The 22,205-nt window shown below is 40.5% G+C and overlaps 1 protein-coding gene across 1 annotated transcript in view; it reads right to left on the bottom strand.

Moving 5' to 3' along the window:
• CREB5 (cAMP responsive element binding protein 5) overlaps positions 1-22,205 on the bottom strand; it is a 404,059-nt gene that overhangs the window by 373,050 nt on the left and 8,804 nt on the right. Inside the window, exon 2 of the mRNA XM_038765997.1 lies at positions 5,234-5,305. Coding sequence (XP_038621925.1) covers positions 5,234-5,287 — 54 coding nt within the window. The 5' untranslated portion in view covers positions 5,288-5,305. The remainder of the gene's footprint in view (positions 1-5,233; positions 5,306-22,205) is intronic.

Genomic DNA, 22,205 nt, shown 5'->3' with positions numbered 1-22,205 from the left:
CCAAGCCATCTCTACAATAGCTATGTGTAGCAGAAAATGTTTGAACTTGCAGAGGTTATGTGATTCATTTCATATTTTGCCAAAGTATCGTATTCATTCAGTTGTATTTATTGAGCACTTACTTTGTGCAGAGCACTGTACTAAGCACTTGGGAAGTACAACTTGGCAACATATAGAGATGGTACCTACCCAACAACGGGCTCACAGTCTAGAAGGGGGAGACAGACAACAAAACAAAACAAGTGGACAGATGTCAAGTCGTCAGAACAACCAAGTCATTCCACCCATTGAAAACTGTTGAGATAAGGCAGAATTTCTCTGCCAGTGTAGCCACTGAGGCCTTAGGTCTGGTTTAGATACCATCATTTTGGATTTTCATGTTTCCATGCACAGTCATGCATGAGAGCACGGGGCGCTTGTAGTCATGACACATACCCAGGCATAGTGCACAGTCCATATGCACAGCTGAGGCCCCTGTTCCATCTGCAAATGCTATTTCTCTAACCCCCGTGGCCACTCACCAAATGGCTTGTGGTGGGTGGGGAGGAAGAACATGGAGCAAAGAAAGGCAATAGCACTAGATGGTATGCTCCTTGTCCTCTCCCAAGTGCTTAGTACAGTGTTCTGCAGGTAGTAAGTGCTCAATAAATATCATTGATCAGTTGAAATTCCCCAGATTAAAAAAAGGTTTAGAAGTGCAGAGCAAAAGCAAGCAAAATGTTTCCTCCCCACATGTTTTCCTCTATTGTCTGATAATGCTCTTTTCTCATTCCATGACATCATCTAGAAAATGTATCAAATGGGCTACATTTTCTTTGCTGTTTTCTATACTGCTGAGTTCTCTGCCTACTGTGGCCTAGATTTCTCTAAAACACCTAATTTAAAAATTTCCCTGCAGCATATCCACTCCCAACCTGCCCATAAACATTTACAATCAAATCTGGACTCCATTTTTCTCACTATTTCAAGGTGTGGCCTCAAACATGGAATTCATTTTTAAAAGATTATTAAACAAATAGTAAGAAAATATTATTATAAAACAAAATCTGAAAAATAATAATATGCTAACATCGATTCATAAAGTGATATTTCTGGCTACCTATGGCAGTCACACAAACAGGAAAATTTTACCTCAAAAATAAATGACTGTAATGTTATTGGCTGAGAGTTGTATTACTTTAACATGTAAAAACCAGATTCTTCAGAGAAATAAAAGGATGGAGTGGTGAAAGAGGAGGAGGAAGAGGAGGTTGATAAATGTTGGGAAAAAAAGAAAAAAACGGCTAGATGGCAATGGGATGAAGAGCTGAGAATGACCAGTGGTATTTATTTCTAGTGACAGCAAATCCTGCAATTGAGCTTGTCCTTGGGATGACAGTAATGGAAAGCTAATGGTGGACCCGGGAACTGAATAGTGAGAAGTCATTACTGAAGGGAATGAAACAGTACAACCGGTGAAGGAAAAGTTAGAAACAATAGGAAACAATTGGAGTGTTTTACAGTCTGGAGAATAACTTCTAAAGAGCTCTGTGCCATCCTCTACCAAGTTCTGAGGTGATCACAAAGCAACCCGGAAAATCACTAGAAAACAAGTTGCCAAAGAAGGGGAAAGGGAGAGGGAGAGACGTTCCCAAGGATGAAAAAAAAAATCCCTCATTTTCTCACTGAATCCTTGTTCAGTGTTTACTCATCTGGAAGAAATGCAGGGATGAAAAATTTACATTCAGCCAAAATGGAATGCAGGAATGGACTCTCCATGCTAATGTTGTGAGAAGAAACACATTGTAGGAATGAATTTTACTCCATGCAATGGTATGCTTGTGTCTGTAGTGTGAGAATCTGTGGGGCCTAAAGAAGCTTTGAGAACGAGGGAAAAAAGGTGGGAGGTTGGGGGTTGGGGAGGTGGTTTTCAGAAGGCACTAGGGAGAAAAGGAGTTTTCTCTTCAATGCCAATTTGTGTGCCTTTTCTGTAAACACGCTTACCTCACGGTATGTGAGGCTGCCTGATTATTCTTGGAAGAGTTTGAATTAGGTGATCGGGGAGGAAATCCCCAAATCTCTCAACTGGTTTATTCATTTTAATGTATTTCAGAGAATAATAATAATAATAAAAATGGTATTTGTTAAACACTTACTATGTGCCAAGCACTGTTCTACAACCCAGGAATGTGTGTGTGTGTGTGTGTGTGTGTGTGTGTGTGTGTGTGTCTGTGTGTGTGAGCGCACATGCACTTGCTCACACGCACGCAAATAGACATTGGCGCCTTTACTACAAGATGTGTGTGTGAGCATCTGAAGGTATCGACAAAGTAATCAGGATGTCAGTTGGGTTCTGGAGGTAATATCGTTATGTTCCTGGAAGGTGTGGAAATGTCAGCTACTTGGTCTGCTGATTCTTTTACCCAAAATTCAACCCAAATAGCACTCTAAAGGAGTTGCTGACCCCCCTAAGCACTAGGATAACTCCCCCCACATCCAGCACCCATCTGTATGGCTTTATATTTTATTACTTCCTCCTATTTGTAATTTATTCTAATGTCTGACTCTCCCATTGTATTACGCATTCTCTGTGGGCTGGGATTATTTTATTAACTCTAACCCAAGCAATCAGTAGCATTTATTGAGCACTTTCTGTGTGCAGAACACTATATAAAGCATTTGGGAGACTATAATGCAATAGAGTTGGTAGACATGATTCCTGCCCATAAGGAGTTCACAATCTAGAGGGGGAAACAGGCATTAAAATAAATTACAAATACGGAAAATGGCAGTGAATAAGGATATGTGCATAAATGCTATGGGACTTAGGCTACAGTGAATAGAAAAGTGCTTAAGAGATACACACCAAGAGCAAAGGTGACACAGAAAGGAGGTCAGATAGGTTGGAAAAATGAGGGGTTAGTCAGGGAAGGCCTTCTGGAGGAGATAAGATTTCAGTAGGGCTTTAAAGATGGGGAGAGTGGTGTTCTGTTAGATATGAAGGAGGAGGGAGTTCCAGGACTAGGGAGATATAAGCAAGGGGTCAGCAGCAAGACAGAGGAGATCCAGTACAGTGAGAAGTTTGCTGTTTAGAGGAGTGAAGTTTGTGGGCTGGGTTGTAATAAGAGATTAGCAAGGCAAGGCAGGAGGGGGAGAGCTGATTGAGTGAGTGCCTTAAAACTGATAGGAGTTTGGTTTGATTTGGAGATGGATGGGCAATCATTGGGAGATTTTGAGGGGTGGGGAAATGAGGACTGATCATTCCTTTAGAACTATGATCTGGGCAGCAGCAATATGGATTGGAGAGGGAAGTAGGTGGTTCCAAATGCTTAGTATAGTCCCCTTGCACACAGTAGGCAGGCATTAAATAGGACTGATTGTAGCAGAGACTTCTTTAGTGGGAACAGGCCCATTGCTCAGATTATACTGGTTCCCAGTGAACTACTCCCTGGATTCTTTGTACCCTATCTTAGTGTTTTCAAGCTACTGGGGCATTGGTGCAATAGCTTTCTAATTACCATCTGGGTATCTCAGAGTCTTATCACAGCTTTCATAGACACCTAACATAGTGAAGGGATAGCTGAAGAATCTGGGGAGTCTGGCACCAAAAGCAGAGCAGAGAATTCAGGCAATTGCAGAGACTTGGCCTAAGAGAAAGTAAATACAAATCACTTCTTTCTCTATTAGACAAGGCAACTCTCCCTACTTATAATAGAGAGTCCTATTTTAGCAAAACACCACTTGTCGATCCACTTGCCCTTTCTATCTGTCTGTGTTTATGTAGTGCCTAAGTACTTGAGAATGGTCGCCCACAACAATTCACTTCAAGTGGAGTGCTAAGGTCTCCCCATAGTTTTCCCCATCACTTTTCTATTTTTAGGTTTGAAATAAATATTCACATACATGTCCAGGCCATACTTACCTGCCAAAACCTGAGCAATAGGGCCTAGCTCCCCTAGCAGTTGATAATCTCAGCAGCCCTTCAGAGCAGCACAGCAACATCTTACATTTCAATAACACCTTTCATCCAGAAGGCTTCCAAAGCCCTCTCCACACTCAACATGGGGGAGAATGCAAACTACACAGAGATAACTTTGTTGTCCTGTTGCATTGCTAACCATTCTGGTATGACCCCTTTGCCCTGTTACACCTAGAGCTATGAGGTAAAATTGAGGAGTGGGATTCATCTGTCTCACTTGGGACTACAGTGGCAATTTAGGGAAGGAGAATATAATTATCTGAGTTGAAAGGATGCCTGGTCCATAAAGTTTTAACATCTCTTTGCTCCCTGCAAGTAAGTAGCTGAGGATCTTTTAGTGAGTTCAAATGTCCACCTCAATTTTATAATGACACCTAAAGACTATAACTGTGGGGAGCAGTCCTGTGGGGACAATGTAGCCTAGTGGATAGAACATGGGCCTGGGAGTCAGAAAGACCTGGGTTCTAATCCTGGATCCACCACTGATGTGCTGTGTGACCTTGGGCAAGTCATTTCTTTGTGTCACAGTTATCTCATGTATAAAATGGGTAAGACTATGAGCCCCATGTAGGACATGGACTGTGTCCCAACTGATTAGCTTGGATCTACCCCAGTGCCTCGCACAAAGTAAGCACTTAACAAATATCATTAACAAAAAAACAGAGCACAAAGTTTAGGTGTTCCCCTGTTCATGAAACCTCAGGATAAACAATGAAGTGTGGATTTGGAGTCCGGAAAGTGGAAAACCATTCGGTTTGCTTTGAAGGACAAACATACAAACCATTTTTACCATATATACCCCGTAGGGCCAAATTTCAACTTCAAAGGGTAAGTATAAAGGGGGCTTAAAGCAACGAGCGGGCACTTCCATGGCAAAAGAAGATCTCAGCCTGTGACTCTACACCAGGAAAGTTAATCCTTAAAAATGGAGACCTATAATTTCAAATCTCTCCCTAAAGAAATGGACTGTTCCCCTCCCCCATTTCTGAAGTGACATTCCTCAGGAAGGACTGGGCATGTTTGATTTCCTTCCTGGAGGCGGGCATTAGGATATGTAATGGCTGTGCCTGGAGCTGTGCACTGGCTCTAGTTTTGATTATTATTACTGTTATTATGACTGGCAAAATAATAACAATAATAAAAATAATATTTTGGTGGAAATAAAAACCCAGCAGAAAGCAAGATTACGAGGTGAGTGTTAATAGAGCAGAAGGTGTTCTGCAAGCCAGAGCGAGTGTTGACTGCACAGTTAAGGGTCCCATCCAATACACTCACCTGTGAGCAGCCTGGGGCACTGCAGACAAAGGGCCTCTCCTGATCCAAATTCATCTTTGATTCCTCATAAATCTAAAGGTTCAGAGGGAGGGGGAGGGGGGGAAAACAGAAACCATGAATATCTTCTGCTTCCACCTCAGAAACCTGCAAAATGCAACTGGTTTGAGCTCCCATTCTGTAGCTCTGTTTATCAAACTGCCAAAGTGGACAAGAAAAAATGAACATATATTTGAGGCACTAACTTTTGCTAATATTCATCAGGCTCCCTAGAGTCTGAGTTAATATTGTTGTTTCCTGGGTATATATTTATTTTGAAGGGGGGAAAGTCCCATTAGGTTGTCACAGCAAAAAAGGAACAACAAAAAACCCCCACATGTTCAGTGTTAATACTAATAAGCTCATGGCTGCTCAGAAAGATTCTGAATTCAAGATTTTACCTTTCCACCTTCAGTTCCTGCTGAAAATCTTTACAGATGGGATTTATGGAACATGGACTATGGCTGAATAATCATTAGTACTAAGAACAGTCCCGAGTGACCCATCAGATCAATAATACACATAGCTCAAGAAGGTAGGGCAAATGTACACTGGTCCTACAATCTCCTGGGGTCTAAGGTAGCTCAGAAGGAAATAACTGCTTGTAAATGTCTCTCTAAACCCACAAGAGCCCCAGTTTATTATTATAATTAATAATAATAATAATATTAAGCACTTACTATGTGTCAAGCACTGTTCTAATCACTGGGGTAGATACAGGGTAATCAGGTTGGACACAGTCACTGTCCCATATGGGGCTCATAGTCTTAGTCCCCATTTTTTTCTACTTGGGGTGCAAGGTATAAAATGGAATCTGAAAATCAAACAATAGGCCCCTCAAAACACTCAGCTGGGTCAACTTTACTGCTGACTTTGAGCCACCAAACCAATGATTCAATCTCTGGGTAGATGAATGGTTGGTACAGATTACTCAAAAAGAGCTTCTCTCAAGGGGAAAAAAAATTGTATGTTTTTAGCTGGGCCATTTTTCAAACTCCAATTGAACTAAAGGCTCCCAGCTTATATGTTGTAAATGGCTTGTAAGCTTTTCCATTAAGTAGATCTAATACTGATGGACTCAGCTGTGATCACACAAGTTGAAAGATATCGTTTTGCTTTCTTGCTGGTATCATTCATCCCTGACCTGTGCAAACATTTCAGGTATATGGAACTTTCTTAGTTTTTTTTAATCAAAATCAATATTATTTAGTCTATGTAAATGGGTGTAAAGTTCTTGAAATGGAAAAATGATTAGAAACAAGCAGGGAACCCAGCTGTCTGGGAAGCAACTGGGTGTGAGATTTGAGATTCCCTTGTTGGGTTCTCAAGTCTCCAAATAAGAACAGGTCTCCTTAAATCTATGTCCTTATTTGGGGACTCGGGACTTAATAAAACATGAGAGACTAAGGGGCCTTTTCATTTATATCCTCTGATTCACCTTAAAATACATCAAAGACAAGCCTATGAATGCACTTGGTAGAGTCTCAATTGTTAGCAATGATATTTATAATAATATTTGTTAAATGTTTACTTTATGACAAGCTCTGTACTAAGAACTGAAGTAGACACAAAGTTAACTAGGTTGGACATAGTTCCTGTCCTACAAGCTTCTTCCAGTAAGTAGAAGGGAGACTGGGTATTAATCAACCAATCAATGGTATTTATTGAGCTCCTTCTGTGTGCAGAGCATTGTTCTGCTTGGGAAGGTACAGTACAACAGAGTTTGTAGAAATGTTTCCTGCCCACAACAAGCTTACAGTTAGCCCATTTTACAGAGGAGGAAACTAAGGCACAGAGAAGTAGAGAGACTTGCCCAAGGGCAAACAGCAGGCAAATGGCAGAGCCAGGATTAGAATCCAGGAACTCTGACTCCCAGGCCCATACTCTTAATCATTAATAATAATAGTGAATAATTATGGTATTTGTTATATATAGCACTTACTATGTGTGAGGCACAGTTCTAAGCTCTGGGATGGATACAAGCAAATCATGTTGGACACAGTCCCTGTCCCATGTGGGGCTCACTCACAGTCTCAATCCCCATTTTACAAATGAGGTAACTGAGGCCCAGAGAAGTGAATAGACTTGCCCAAGTTCTCACAGCAGAAAAGTGGCAGAGCTGGGAATAGAATCCATCCCATTCTTCAAAGTCTTATTAAAGACACATCTCCTCCAAGAGGACTTCCCTGACTAAGCCTGCCTTTCCTCTTCTCCCACTCCCTTCTGCGTTGCCCTGACTTGCTCCCCTTGTTTTGTTTTTTGGGTTTTTTGGGGGGTTTGTTATGGTATTTGTTAAGCACTTACAATGTGCCATGCACAGTTCTAAGCACTGAGAGGGATACAAGGAAATCAGGTTGGCCCACATGGGGCCCACAATCTTAATCCCCATTTTACAGATGAGAAAACTGAGGCACAGAGAAGTTAAGTGACTTACCCAAAGTCACACAACTGACAAGTGGCAGAGTCGGGATTAGAACTCATGACCTCTGACTCCCAAGCCCGTGCTTTTTCCACTGAGCCACGCTGCTTCTCTTTGTTCTTTCCCCTCCCAGCCCCATCACACTTGTGTACATATCTGTAATTTATTAATTTATATTAATGTCTGTTTCCCCCCATCCAGACTTAAAGCTTGTTTTGAGCAGGAAACATGTCTGTTTATTGTTGTAATGTACTCTCTTAAGTGCTTAGTACAATGCTCTGAAGAGAGTAAGCACTCAATAAATATGACAATTAATGAATGACCTCCCAGGCCCATGTTCTATCCACTACCTCAAGCTGCTTGCCAGTTGATCCATAATGATTTGAATGTTTATAAAGCATTTCAGCATTGCACCTTTACAGTGCACCACATACTTTCTGTGAGGTAAACACTTTAATGCTCCCAATGTTCTAAAACTCTAAAATGTAGAGGTCTTACGCAAGGGCAAGGAATAACATGAGAACCCTAACCCAGCTGCTATCATTAGCCATATATCCAGCAAAGCTTTCAGCAGACAATAACCTCTCTCCCAGCTTGGGATAAATCAGGTGGACACCAAACACTTTGGGAACTAAGAGGAAGTTTTATACTTTCCCAAACAACTCATAATTAAAGGAAATGAAACAATGTAAATTAAGTTCTAGAAAATTGATGACTGGTTAAAAAAAATTACAATTTTGCTGATGCTGGATGGAAAAAATAGCAAAAGAACTTTAATTTGTCTCTACATAACTTAGAGAAACCTTTTCACTAGGAAATTGCATGATAAGGAAAGTCCAGCCCGATTGCTCAATTACTCATTCAACTGACATTATGCCAAACACTTGGCCTGTCACTTTCTCTTGGACCCTCTGGGGAAAGAGACAACTTCACTTTCATGGCCAGGAAAATGGGTGACACTTTTTCCAAGGAAACTGAAAATAACCTTGATTCCTTTAAGAAAAGTCGAAGTGCCAGGAGACTTAGTTTCAATTCTTAGTTTGACTACTGTTTATTTTTAATATTAGGGAAGGGAAAAAAGCTGGCACTGGGTCTATTTATAACTCTCCCACCTACTTTCTTTCTGATCTGGAGCATATTTTTAAGTACTCTGTGTTTCAGTGTGCCCACCTTTAAAATAAGGTACAGATTCCTGTCCCTATTTACTTCTCTGCCATGTAATAAAAAAGAATTAGAACTAACCTTCCAAGCCCTTAATTTCTTAGAAAAATGCACTGCGTGTTTTTGTACGTACACTGTTTAAGGTATTATTCTGTATATGGACCTCATCATTTCCACCCTCTCTCTTTCCAAAGGTCGAGTTCAGTGTATCCTTAGCTCGCACTCCCATGTGAATTGTACTTCCCTGAGAATGTTAGGAAGACAACACAAAACCCACATAATAAAACATACAGTAATCTATAAATAGATTTAAGGTTTCCATAGTTGAACAAGCAGACGACAAGCCAGATTTACAACTGGAACCCTCAAATGCCCCCAGATTCCTTTAGACAAGAAAAGCGGGAAAGTGCATTTCATTGCCTGATTTTTGACTCGATAAATTTCTCCATTTTGGATACCAAATTGGCCTCCAAGGTCTATTCTTCGATAAGCTGTATTGTGAATGAATGTAAAGTTATCGCCATATGCTGAGGTCAAAAAGAATCAATATTCCCAAAATTCCAGACAGACTATATTAAATATGCCTGAAGTGAAATTTTTAGGTGCAACAGCTGTGCCAAGAGAGAAGACAGCTAACATTATCTATGTTGCATCTGATTAGCTCAGCATTAAATGAGTACTTCTACATCTAAATCATATGGCACCATTAGCTAATGGTTAGTTACTGAAAACTCAAATTCTAATGGAACTATACATACAGATGCCACCCAAAGGGAGTAGCCAGATTTATACAATGAATAGCAAATGAATTCAGAATGCTCTGACACTTAAAATGTTATTTTAATCTGAAATTCTGTCTTATATTGTTATCAATAGCTCAAATTATGGCAACTTCAAAGATGCAAACTGAAATTATAAATATAAATGAGCACTTAAAACAATATTGATATGTCAGCATCAGACCTGATATTATTAACATGGGTATGAATGCATTATGGATCTGAGAGGGGGCTTGAATTTTAATAGCAATGTTAACAACATCTGTCAGCATTTATTGCCCTATTGTGACTGGATAAAGAGCCTTACTGGCAGGATTCATGTGGGAGAAAGCCTCCTACATTGTTGTGCCTGCCATCTTCCTTGAAGGGCTGGGTTGAAGGAGATAGCTCCATAAAATTAAAAAAGAAAATCATTAAAAGGATTGAGAAGCAGGAATCCAAAAGCAAAAGTAAAAAATGAAAGGGATCAACAAACCTCTCTCAGAAGAACATTGGTTTAAGGTATGTCAAACTTTAGCATACCACTGGGTGTCAGGAAGATGCTCTAACATTGAACTCCATCTGCCACTAATTTTTCACAGACTCTAGGCAAATCCCTTCACCTCAGTTCATTTCTTCAACTGTAAAATGGGAATTAAATATTCACTTTGGAGGGGGTTTGTGTGAAATATCACTAATGGCAGGCAGAAGTGAAAACATAAGTTGAACTTTCATAATCTACAGCATATATATATCAGACATACACATCTGTTTTTTTCAAAATTGAACTTCGCTTCATCAAATAGGAAAACAAAAGGTAAATTCTTGTCTCCCACCCTTTCTCTCTCTCTCTCCCTTCTACCTATCTCTCTTCTTTTCCCTTTCTTTCTCTGGCCCTCTCTCTCTTTATTCTTACTGCTTTAATGGTAAAAACATCAAGCAGGCTTGTTTCCTGTTTCAATGTTATTCTTGAAGTGGGCTGTAGTCAGAATCTGATTTTCATTGGACTATTATTATTTGCAGCTGTGTGACCTTTTTAACCCTGTTTCAAAAGTGACATTTCAGCCCTCAGCCTCAAAATGTTTGAAATGCTGCAAAGCTTTCAAGCCAGAGATTAGAATAGAAGCACTGAAGACTGAAAAGAAGAGTAAGAGAGGTTGAGAGAGAAAAGGGGACAAAGAAATTGCTATCTAGGCATTGAAAAGTACTTAAACCAACAAAATTCATCAAAGTTATTAAAATAGAGGTAGTCTAGGAGAAGCATCATGGTCTAGGAGAAGCAGTGTGACAGTGGAAAGAGCAAAAACCTAGAAGTACAAGGATCTGGGTTCTAATTTCAGCTCTGCCGACTGCCTGCTGTGTGACCTTGGGCAAGTCACTTAACTTCTCTGAGCCTCAGTTCTCCTGTTCTCCCTCCCTATATAGACTGTGAGATCCATGCAAGACAAGGACTGTGTCCAACCTGATTTGTTTGTATCTACCCCAGCGCTTAGTAAGTGCTTAACAAATACCATAAAAAACTATCATAAAAAAATCATATGCTCTCTAGGAAGTTCTACTTAACAACACCATTTATGATCAACGAATACTTGAAGAATTACGTTGGCACGAAAAGTGACCATCATCTACTCAATACTGCAGAATTCTAAAACATCATTTCCCAAGTCTAATATAATAATAATAATAATGATACTTGTTAATATTGTTCTAAGTACTGGGGTATAAACAGGTTAATTGGGTTAGACACAGTCCCTTCCCCACATGAGGCTCACAGTCCAAGTAGAAGGGAGTAGGACTGAATCCCTTTTTTACAGATGAGGTAACTGAGGCACACAGAAGGTAAGTGACTTGACCAAGGTCACACAGCATACATGTGGCAGAGCTGAAATTAGAACCCACGTCCTCTGCCTCCCAGGCCTGTGCTCTTTCCACTAGGCCATGATGCTATGTTTTGCAGTTACCATTTCTATCAATACAGTAGCTATGATATTTGGAAGTGTAGCAAAAACAAGAAAACTTCATAGACTATTCCACAACTCCTGCAGCAAAATACCAGTCTTCAGACACATCACTATAAAACGGGGACATGAGTATCTCCCTTTTTTACAGATCGGTTTTTTTGGTTTGGTTTTTTTTTTTTTTTTGCTTTTTCAGTGGTATTGTAAAGCATTCACTATGTGTCAAGCACTGTTCCAAGCACAGGGGTAGATACAAATTAATCGGACCAGGTACAATTCCTGTCTCATAAGGGGCTCACATTCAAGTAGGAGGGAGAACAAGTATATAATCTCCATTGTGTAGTTGCAGAAACTGAGGTACAGAGAAGTTAAATGACTTGCCCAAAGTCACACAGTGGGCCTGCAGTTACTAGGTTTGCTTTGTTACACAATATCTCACTTTCTTCACATATTAATACGGGATTCTCATATGCCTTTGTGTACCATAGCAATGGAAGGTCCTACCAACATTTCAGTTAGATGCCTCACTGCTCCCGAGACAAAAATATCTCCGCCTAGGCCTAGAAACCAGAGAAGAACCCAGGTCTGAAGCACCCTGAGGCAGTTTTAACAGGAGAGAGGGAAAGATACAAATATCACTTGCACTTTGACTTAATTTTCTGGTTTTATTTAAGAATCATTTATATTTAGAAAATATGTTAGGAAAATTGATTTTCATGTTAGGGGATTTTATAGGAGAAGTTGGCCTTTGGTAGAAAGAACACATCTCTCAAAATGGGTGGGTTATGATTGGAGATGTGTGCACTAACTCTGGACAACATAACAGCCTTTTAATGATATTTTCCTCCTCCTCTATTTCCCCAGGACCATCACTTCTAATAAGCCATAGCCGCATCTGACTGATGTGGATGTAACTTCCAGATAAAAAGTTGGGGATTCCCCCTTATCTCTGTGGGAATTTTCAAATCCCTGTTCTAACCCAATCAGTGGTCCATTGTACCAGGTGTAAGACATAGTCTCAGAGAAAGCCCCACAGAGCCAAACTAGTACCATTTCTCCCATTCTGCCTGAAAGACAGTGGCAGGAAGGGAGGATGGTAGAGGTAAATTACATCATGATCTCTAACTCCCGAAATAAGGCTTCACTGTAAATTTAAGTAGTTGGGGTAGAATTCTGAGAGGAAACACATCATCTGAGACAATGAGCAACAAGAAGCCACCATCGAATGGTCATGGGAACCAGAGATTTGATTGGGCAGTTCTTTCCTCTTCTCCCTTTTTATAATTAAAGTCGGTAGGCGTACATCTTTGTTCTGTTTTGGGTAAGCGTGTCTTTCCAATAAATACTGGAAAGGCCTCACACACAATGCCCTACCCCCTCCCCCTCCCCACAGAACTTGTATATATTTGTACATATTTATTACTCTATTAATTTTATTTGTACATATTATTCTACTTATTTATTAATGATGTGTATATAGCTATAATTATATTTATTCTGACGGTATTGACACCTGTCTACTTGTTTTGTTTTGTTGTCTGTCTCCCCCTTCTAGACTATGAGCCCATTGTTGGGTGGGGACCCTCTCTATATTTTGCCAGTTTGTACTCCCCAAGGGCTTAGTACAGTGCTCTGCACACAGTAAGCGCTCAATAAATATGAATGAATGAATGAACTAATGAATACTGCAGAGACCTGTATCTAACCAATTCTTGAGGCAGGAATCATTTTTAAAAGACCCCTTGTTTTTATGCTTTTTGAAAATAGGAGATTCTCAAAATTTTAAAAAGCTATTAATTCAAGAATTGTCTTTAGTCTTGTTGACTTCAAAATAGAACTCAAATTTTTGAAGAAAAAAATGTATTCACCAGGTTTCCCTAAAGAGAGGCCTAGGAATTGAGTACCATTAACGCTGTACATGGCAAAGTGAAAAATAGACCTAGACTGTCAACAAACAGCCACCACAGGGGAATGGATCCTTATTCATTCATTCATCAATCGTATTTATTGAACAATTTCTGTGCTCAGAGCACTGTAATAAGCCATTGGGAGAGTACAATATAGCAATAAACAGATGCATTCCCTGCCCACAACAAGCTTAGAGTCTAGAGGTTCCTTGGGCTACAGAATATATAAATGGAGAGATGAGGTCTTTTAAGGATCTTCTTGGCCCCTGCTACTAGACTGTGAGCCCCACATGGGACAGGGACTGTGTCCAACCTGACTTGCTGGTATCTACACTAGCGTTTAGTGTGGGGTGATGGCAGGATAGCTATTAAGTCTTGGTTCCTAGCTCCTCCTGGCCAAAGTAACAGCATAGTTCAGCTCTGAGTGGTTGGCTAGAAAAGGCCTTGGGAATACTTCACCCCAACAAAGACTGTAGCTCCACTAGAAATATCTATGCTTAGGAGGCCACAGATCCTAAGGTCTATTCCTGTGCTGTTGGAACTTCAGTCTCTACAATCTGAAGCCTGCCAAAATGCTGCCACAGTATCATTGAAGTATTCTGCAAATGCACATCTGGAGAGTTGTATCATGTTTTCAAAGCACCGTTCTCTAAGAGGAAGGAGGATAAGCAAAGTTTGGCAATGATGTTGCACCATCTGAGCATCTTCCCATGGAGGCAGAGAGCAGCTGTCAGTTGACTCAATGTCTTCTTTCTGAAACAATTTTCCAGAGCTAATGCTACTAGCAAAAATCCCTACTGCCCAAACCTTCCTGTGCAACAGGAATATTGCCTGGACTACAAGAAAACCAGAAAATCCTTCTTTCTTTAAATCAAATGATCAGTCTTTGGAGATTTTTTGTTCTCTTTGGTCCCAGTGACACAAGAGGGTGATATTTGGGACAACATTCCTTAACAGGCAAAAGAAGAAGTGTGTACACTTGTTTTTCTAGGATTTAGAACAGTTGGGCTGTGCAGGTTCTAAACCAAGAAAATGGCAAGGAATGTGTCTTTTATTGCATTGTACTTTCCCAAGCACTTAATACAGTGCTTTGCATACAATAAGCACTCAATAAATACAACTCAATGAATGAATGAATAAAATGGAAGCAGAATTCAAGATCAAGATAGCGTGAAGACTGCTGGCTAAAAATGAATGACAGGAAATACCCCTGAAGAAAAGGTTGCTTTCAGACCAGGCCAAGTGAAGGTAAGTATAGCAAAAATATGTATGGGACAAAGGAAAGAAAGTCCAGCTCAGGTGGATAAGGGGAGAAGTATCATGGCCTAGTGGAAAAAGCCCAGACTCAGAAGTTAGAGGACCTGGGCCCTATTCCCAGTTCTGCCATGTGCCTGCTGTGTGACTTTGAGCAGATCACTTAATTTCTCTGTGCCTCAGTTCCTTCATCTGTAAAATGGGGATTCAATACCTGTTCTCATTCTTAATTAGATTGTGAGCCTTGTGTGGGACAGGGACTGTGTCTGACCTGATTATTGTCTATCTTCCCCAGTGCTTAGAACAATGCATGACACATAGTTAGTGCTTAACAAATACCACAAATATTATCACTACTCTTTCAACAGTGGTAATGATCCCTGCACTCAAGGAGCTTACAGTCTATCATAAAGAGGACAGAGAAAAAGCAATTAAGTACAGAAGATAATTTGTGAGGTGTTTTCTTCTCCTAAACACCTGCTTTAGGTACCTGTGACCCAAATTGAACAAATAATAGCTAATAATAATAATAATGAATAAATATGGTATTTGTTAAGGGCTTAACTATGTGCCAGACACTGTGCTAGTCTGCTGACAAGCAGCAAGAGACCAAGAACTCAAGAATAATCTCCACTGCACTGAGACCATAAAGAAAAGTTTAATATTTTAATAAAAATTTAAACAAAAAAACAAGAAAAATTGAATATAAAAAATTATAATGTGTAACATTATTACTGTGTTTCTCTAAGCCAGCACAGTGTTAGTAGTACTACCACTGATAGGCTCATATAACAAGGAATTCCTTACGAACAAGAGTTTTCTTCCATGTGGAATATTTGTGTGCTCACAAATGGATGGGAAGGTCAGCCTGGGATTGGCAGGTTTTACTACAACTCAAACAAATATTTCCATAAAGAGAGGGTGGTACAGGGTTCTCAATTTTGCTTCCACTCCTCTACAGCTAGGCCTGACAGAACAGGGAAATCCAGTTTTCCCTTTCAGGTCTGTATTTTTAAGTTTGTTTCTCATAGTTCAGGATCAATAAACTGTTTTTGGAAGAGCTGCATTTTGATGTAAAATTAACCTGAACTGGTGGAACTAGATTGATGCTCTCATGGAACTGGGGCAGAGGAAGTCCAGTAGGTCCCCCCACAGGCCAAAAGTCACTTTCTTCTGTCCTTCACCAAGAAGTACACTCCTCCCTGGACTGTTTCTCAGCAGCACTGGTGAAGGTGGAAGCGGACAAGAAGTCAGGATGACTATAAAGAGCCCCCCACCTCTCTACCCACACTTTAAGATAGGTGCACCTTCTGCCCAATAACACTTGATGTCCCCCCCTCCATAATAATAGTAATAACAATAATACTTGTAGTATTTGTTAAGTGCTTACTTTGTGCCTGGCACTGTACTAAGCACTGGTGTGAATACAAGCAAATTGGGTTGGACAAGCAAATTGGATCCCTATCCCACATGGGGCTCAAAATCATTCATTCATTCATTCAACTGTATTTACTGAGTGCTTACTGTGTGCAGAGCACTGACTAAGCACTTGGAAAGTACTCTTAGAGAAGCAGCATGGCTCAGTGGAAAGAGCCCGGGCTAGGGAGTCAGAGGTCATGGGTTCAAATTCTGGCTCCGCCACCTGTCAGCTGTGTGACTTTGGGCAAGTCACTTCACTTCTCTGTGCCTCAGTTGCCTCATCTGTAAAATAGGGATTAAAACTGTGAGCCCCACAGCTCACACTCTCCAAAACCAGCCCCACTCTAAGCAGGTGAGTGGGGCAACCTGATCACTTCGTATCCTCCCCAGAGCTTAAAACAGTGCTTTGCACATAGTAAGTGCTTAACAAATGCCATAATTACTATTATTATTACTCTTAATCCCCATTTTCCAGATGAGGTAACTGAGGCACAGAGAAGTTAAGTGATTTGCCCAAGATCACACAGCAGAAAAGTAGGGGAGTTAGGATTAGAACCCAGGTCCTTTTTGACTCCCAGCCCTGTGCTCTATCCACTAGACCACAATGTTCCTTTGCCCTACAGCACTCAGGAACATATCTGTAATTTATTTATTTATTTTAATGTCTGTCCCCTATTTTAGTTTTAAGTTCTTTAGTTTTAAGTTCTTTAACAGCAGAGAATGTGTCCTCTAGACTGTGAGTTCATTGTGGTTAGGGATGTGTCTACCAACTCTGTTATATTGTATTCTCCCAAGCACTTAGAGTATTCTCTACATAGTAAGTGCTCAATAAACACCACTGATGATGATGATGACGATGATGATGATGATGATGAACTCAGGTGGCCCCATGGACTGAATATGATTACCAAATATGCAAACCAAAGCTTTTAATGTCCCCTCTCCACTTTTTAACCAAATTAATAGTCCCTTTGGCTCACGACTAATACCCCACCATAGCATCCTAGAAAAAGGCAATCTTGAAAGTAAAAAGCTTTTTCACTCAGCCACTGCCTACAAAAGGTTAATTCCAGGCTCCAATTCATCAAATGTTCATACCATTAATAAACAAATGCAAGGGCCAGCTCCTTTCATTCCCTGAGGGCCCTGGCTCCAAAACAACAGCATCGTTTTTCAATCAACACTCCAAATCAGCATGGAGAGAGGAAAGGAAAAAAAGAATAAGAAAAAAAAGCTCACACTCTCCAAAACCAGCCCCGCTGTAAGCGGGTGAGTGTCTTCCTCTTGGAGTAGAGCCCTAGCCCAGACCCTGTGAAAGACCTACCTATGTTTGACAGAGGGTAATGTTAAAATCAATCGTCAATCATATTTATTGAGTGCTTACTATGTGCAGAGCACTGTACGAAGCATTTGGGAGAGCACAGCACAACAGAAGTAGCAGACACGTTCCCTGCCCATAAGGTGCTTACAATGAGGAGGAAATATTTCTCTCTGAGTGAGGATGGGCACTAGGTATTTTGAAAACCTGAAAAGGAAAGATGTTGAAAGTCTAAGCCTTCTTTGAAAAGTACCTAAGTAAATCAACTCATTAATTAGTTAACTCAAGAACACTGCACAGCATTGAGTTTGGAAGCTGTTTGGAGGAATGTGACAGTGATTGATTACTAATCAAACTGAACTTGCTTCATTGTAACTAAAACATGGTTTTCACTGGGGGTGAAACCAGAAACGGAGAATAATGGTTTGTTTTATCCCAAATGCTTAAGCAAAGGCTGAGGAAAAGAGTCAAAGACGTTCCATAAATATTTCTGCACTGTCTCTATTGCTCGGTTTTTCTTCAGATGAGAGCTAAATGCATTTTTCTAGAAATCAAATACTAGTTCAGAGACCGCTGAAGCATTTGGAGGATCCTTTGATTCGATCTGCACAGTTAAGAAAGGGGTTTTAGGTAAATGAGGCAATTCTTAGATACATTTTTATTTCCCCCCTAGCTACCTCAGCTCTGAGAGTTGTTTTGGTCAAGGCAGAATTCGGGCCCCACATTTGTTACTGTGACTCACTGAGCAGCTTAAGGCCTGAGCCTCACCCACATAATATGTCTTTTAGGATCAACAAAGCAAATGAAGTGGACCCTCCTCCACAGACCATTTAACTAGGAGTTAAGTCACTTTCTGATTCAAAATGAAATTGGCTTGGGTTCATTGTGTGTCGTATTCAGTTCCTTGGCAATTCCTAAGTATCTGGGCTGACTCCCAACCGAATACCAAGCCTCCCGATGTTTGAGCCTGAAAATCAGCAACCCTGTCACCCAGGTCACAGGGGTGAAATTGCTGGATCTTCCCAAACAGGTGGCAATTGCCCCGTATCCTTGTTTATGCTGTAACTTTCAGCTGGTTCTACACCCAGCAAATGCCCTGGCTCCATGATGTGGATAGTTCTTACAAAAGAACATCTGGGGGGTGGAGTTGGTTTTGTCTCCTCCAAGAGGCCTTCCTTGACTAAGCCCTCATTTCCTTTGCTCTTGGATTTGCGCCCTTTATTCACCCCTCCCTCAGCCCCACAGAATTTACATACATAGCCGTAACATTTATTTCTATTAATGTCTGTCTCTTCCTCAAGACTATAAACTCATAGACAGGGAATATATCTACCAACTCTGTTATACTGTACTCTCCCAAGAGCTTAGTACACTGTTCTGCACACAGTAAGCACTGAATAAATATCATTCATTCATTCAATCATATTTATTGAGCACTTACTGAGTGCAGAGCACTTTACTAAGCGCTTGGGAAGCACAAATCGGCAACATACCATTGATTAATTGGTTGATTGATTGGTTTTTAGGAAGGAAATATAATAATAATAATAATAATAATAATAATAATAATAATAATAATTGTGGTATTTGTTAAGCGATAACTATGTGCCAGGCACTTTACTAAGCTCTGGGGTGGATACAAGCAAATTGGTTGGACACAGTCCCTGTCCCATATGAGGCTCACAGTCTCAATCCCCACTTCACGGATGAGGTAACTAAGGCACAGGACAGTGAAGTAACTTGTCCCTGGTCACACTGCAGACAAGTGGCAGAACTGGTATTAGAACCCATGCGCCCTGACTCCCAGGACTGTGCTCTATCCATTATGCTGCGCAAGAAAATTTCTAGACTGTGAGCCTGTTGTTGGGTAGGGACTGTCTCTATATGTTGCCGATTTGTACTTCCCAAGCACTTAGTACAGTGTTCTGCACATAGTAAGTGCTCAATAAATACGATTGATTGATTGATTGATCTAAATGCATCAGTTCTAGTCCCCAAAGGAAGTCCTCAAATATACAGGGTTAGAGGTAGAACATTTCTGCTGAACAAAAGCAGAGAAATGGTGGCTCCTGGAACCAATAGCAGTTAGCATACAGTTAGGATCCCACAAGTGTTCTCCATCATAGAGAAGGGAGAATTTTTAAAATTATGGTATTATGGTAATTACTTCTGCGCAGAGCTAATCAGCTAATCAGTTTCTAATCAGCATTTAGAACAGTGCTTGGCACATAGTGGACACTTAACAAATACCATCATTATTATCATTATTATTAATTATGTTTTTTTTAATCGCTTACTATGTAAAGCAAGAAACAGCTTGGCATATTGGATAGAGCACAGGCGTGGGAGTCAGAAGGTCATGGATTCTAATACTGGCTTCTCCACTTGTCCACTGTGTGACCTTGGGCAAGTCACTTCACTTCTCTGTGCCTCAGTTATCTCATCTGTAAAATGGGGATTGAGACTGTGGGACAGGGACTGTGTCCAACTCTATTTGCTTGTATCCACCCCAGCGCTTAGTACAGTGCCTGGCACACAGTAAGCGCTTAACAAATACCACAGTTATTATTATCATAATTACCGTTACGTGTCAAGCACTGTTCTAAGGGCTGAGGTAGATTCAAGTTAATCAGGTCGGACACAGTCCTTGTCCCACATGGGCTCCACAGCCTAAGGAGGAGGGAGACCAGGGATTCAATCCCAGTTTTACAGCTGAGGAAACCAGGGCATTGAGAAGTTAAGTGACTTCTCCAAGGTCACCCAGCAGGCAAGTGGGAGAGCCAATATTAGAACCCAGATCCTCCGATTCCCAGGCCCATGGTCTTTCCACTAGACCTCACTGCTTCCCAGCTTGCCTGCCCCTGCCTCCTCCAAATGCCTCCTCAGCTCTGTTTCCTGAACCAACATAGATGCTTTTCCTCACCCCATCCACTCAGTCTTATAGTCAGGTTTGGAAGAAAAAACAATTATGGGATCATTGCTTGAAGAAGGATACTGGGATAAAGTCGACACGAAGACAGGATTGGAAGAACTGTCCGTTGAGAAGGAGCCATTCATTCGTCAACTGTGGCTCATGGAAAAGTTCATCTGCAGCACAACCCATTATGTTTGTAGGATCAGATGCAAACAATGTTTTGGGGATCTATGTCAGCCTTTCAAAGACTAAGATTGCCCAATTTAGGTACATCAAGGTCTTTTGGCAGCCTTTACTGTTCCTGAGTTACCCTTCCCCATGTACTGACTGAATACGTCTGGTGTAGGGAAATAACACCTGTTTGAGACCTTAAAAATTTTTAACTTGAAAATTGCCTGAGGATAGACAATCCAGTAGCATCCTCTATTTCAAAGTACCGAATTTCGTCCTTAAGAGATGATCCCTGTCATAAAGGGACGCAACTCTTGTAGCAGGGTCTGGTTAAAAGGACGTATTCCAGTTTCTACACAGCTAGAAATGACAACCGTGGGAAGCCAACACAACATCATTTGATCAAATTTTTAAATGTGTTTTGCACATTAATACCAATAATTGAAATAGCCATAGCCAACTCATTTCTGAATATGCCATTCATTATCTGTCTCAGAAAATCACTTTCCATCAGGTCTGATGAATCTCAGATGCTGAATAGGCAATGTTGTGATGTAGCATCTGTACTGAATAAATGATTCTCTTGGGAATGCCAGGAGTTATCGGGGGGACATACCAATCAATGGTATTTATTGAGCACTTACTGTGTACAGAGCAGTGTACTAAGCATTTGAGAGAGTATAATTAAACAGAGTTGGTAGACAAATTCCCTGCTTACAGTCTAGAGGGGGAGACTGATGTAAAATAAATTAGAGATACTTAAATAAATGTCGTTTTAAATACATATATGGTGTGTATGTATGTACATATAATATATATTATTATATCATATACAATATATATTATATATGCACATACATACACACCATATAAATGTATTTAAAACATCATTTATATATATGTGCATATAATTGTACTTTCCAAGTGCTTAGTACAGTGCTCTGCACACAGTAAGTGCTCAATAAATGCCATTGAATGAATGAATATATATGTGTATATATATACACACACACACGCGCGCGCGCGTGTGTGTGTGTGTGTGTGTGTGTGCATACAGTTTCACTACAGGGTATCTAGATACCTAAATTTCCTTTCTGGCTCACACACTGACTCAGTGTTTGTGTGACCTCAGGCAAGTCATTTCGCCTTTGCCTCAGTTTCCCTATCAGTATATCTGAAAACCCACACTAAACCATTACTGGCAACCTAAGGTAACAGGCGCTCAGAAACACATAAATAGATGTTCAGATAGGATCAACAAGTTGTGTCAGTTAACCACTTCAAGGCCCTTGAGTTAAGAACAAAACAATACTAATGTTGTTATTGTTATGATTGTCACTGCAATTATTGCTTTCCATTGGCCTTCAATTATTATTGATGCAAAAAACAACAACTCTGCTCCACAAACATATAAAAACTCACTGGATACCCAACCCTCGTCTGTCTCCCGTCTCCAAAAACCAAACTACCAATCAGCCAGTCACCAAGCAAACAGCTAAGAGGAAAACATGTTATTTTTCTGGGCAAGCCTTAACTTCACTATGTACGAAACATAGCCCCATAGGGCACATCCCATACATAGTGAGATTAAGAGTTCCACCTATCATCTATCATTTGAAACCAATAGTTACCAGTTAACGCCTTCAGAAATGAAGTT

This window comes from Tachyglossus aculeatus, chromosome 2 (genome assembly GCF_015852505.1).
Source record: "Tachyglossus aculeatus isolate mTacAcu1 chromosome 2, mTacAcu1.pri, whole genome shotgun sequence".
Classification (NCBI taxonomy): domain Eukaryota; kingdom Metazoa; phylum Chordata; class Mammalia; order Monotremata; family Tachyglossidae; genus Tachyglossus; species Tachyglossus aculeatus.
The sequence above is the reverse complement of the archived record's forward strand: the minus strand, read 5'-3'. Positions and strand labels throughout refer to the sequence as shown.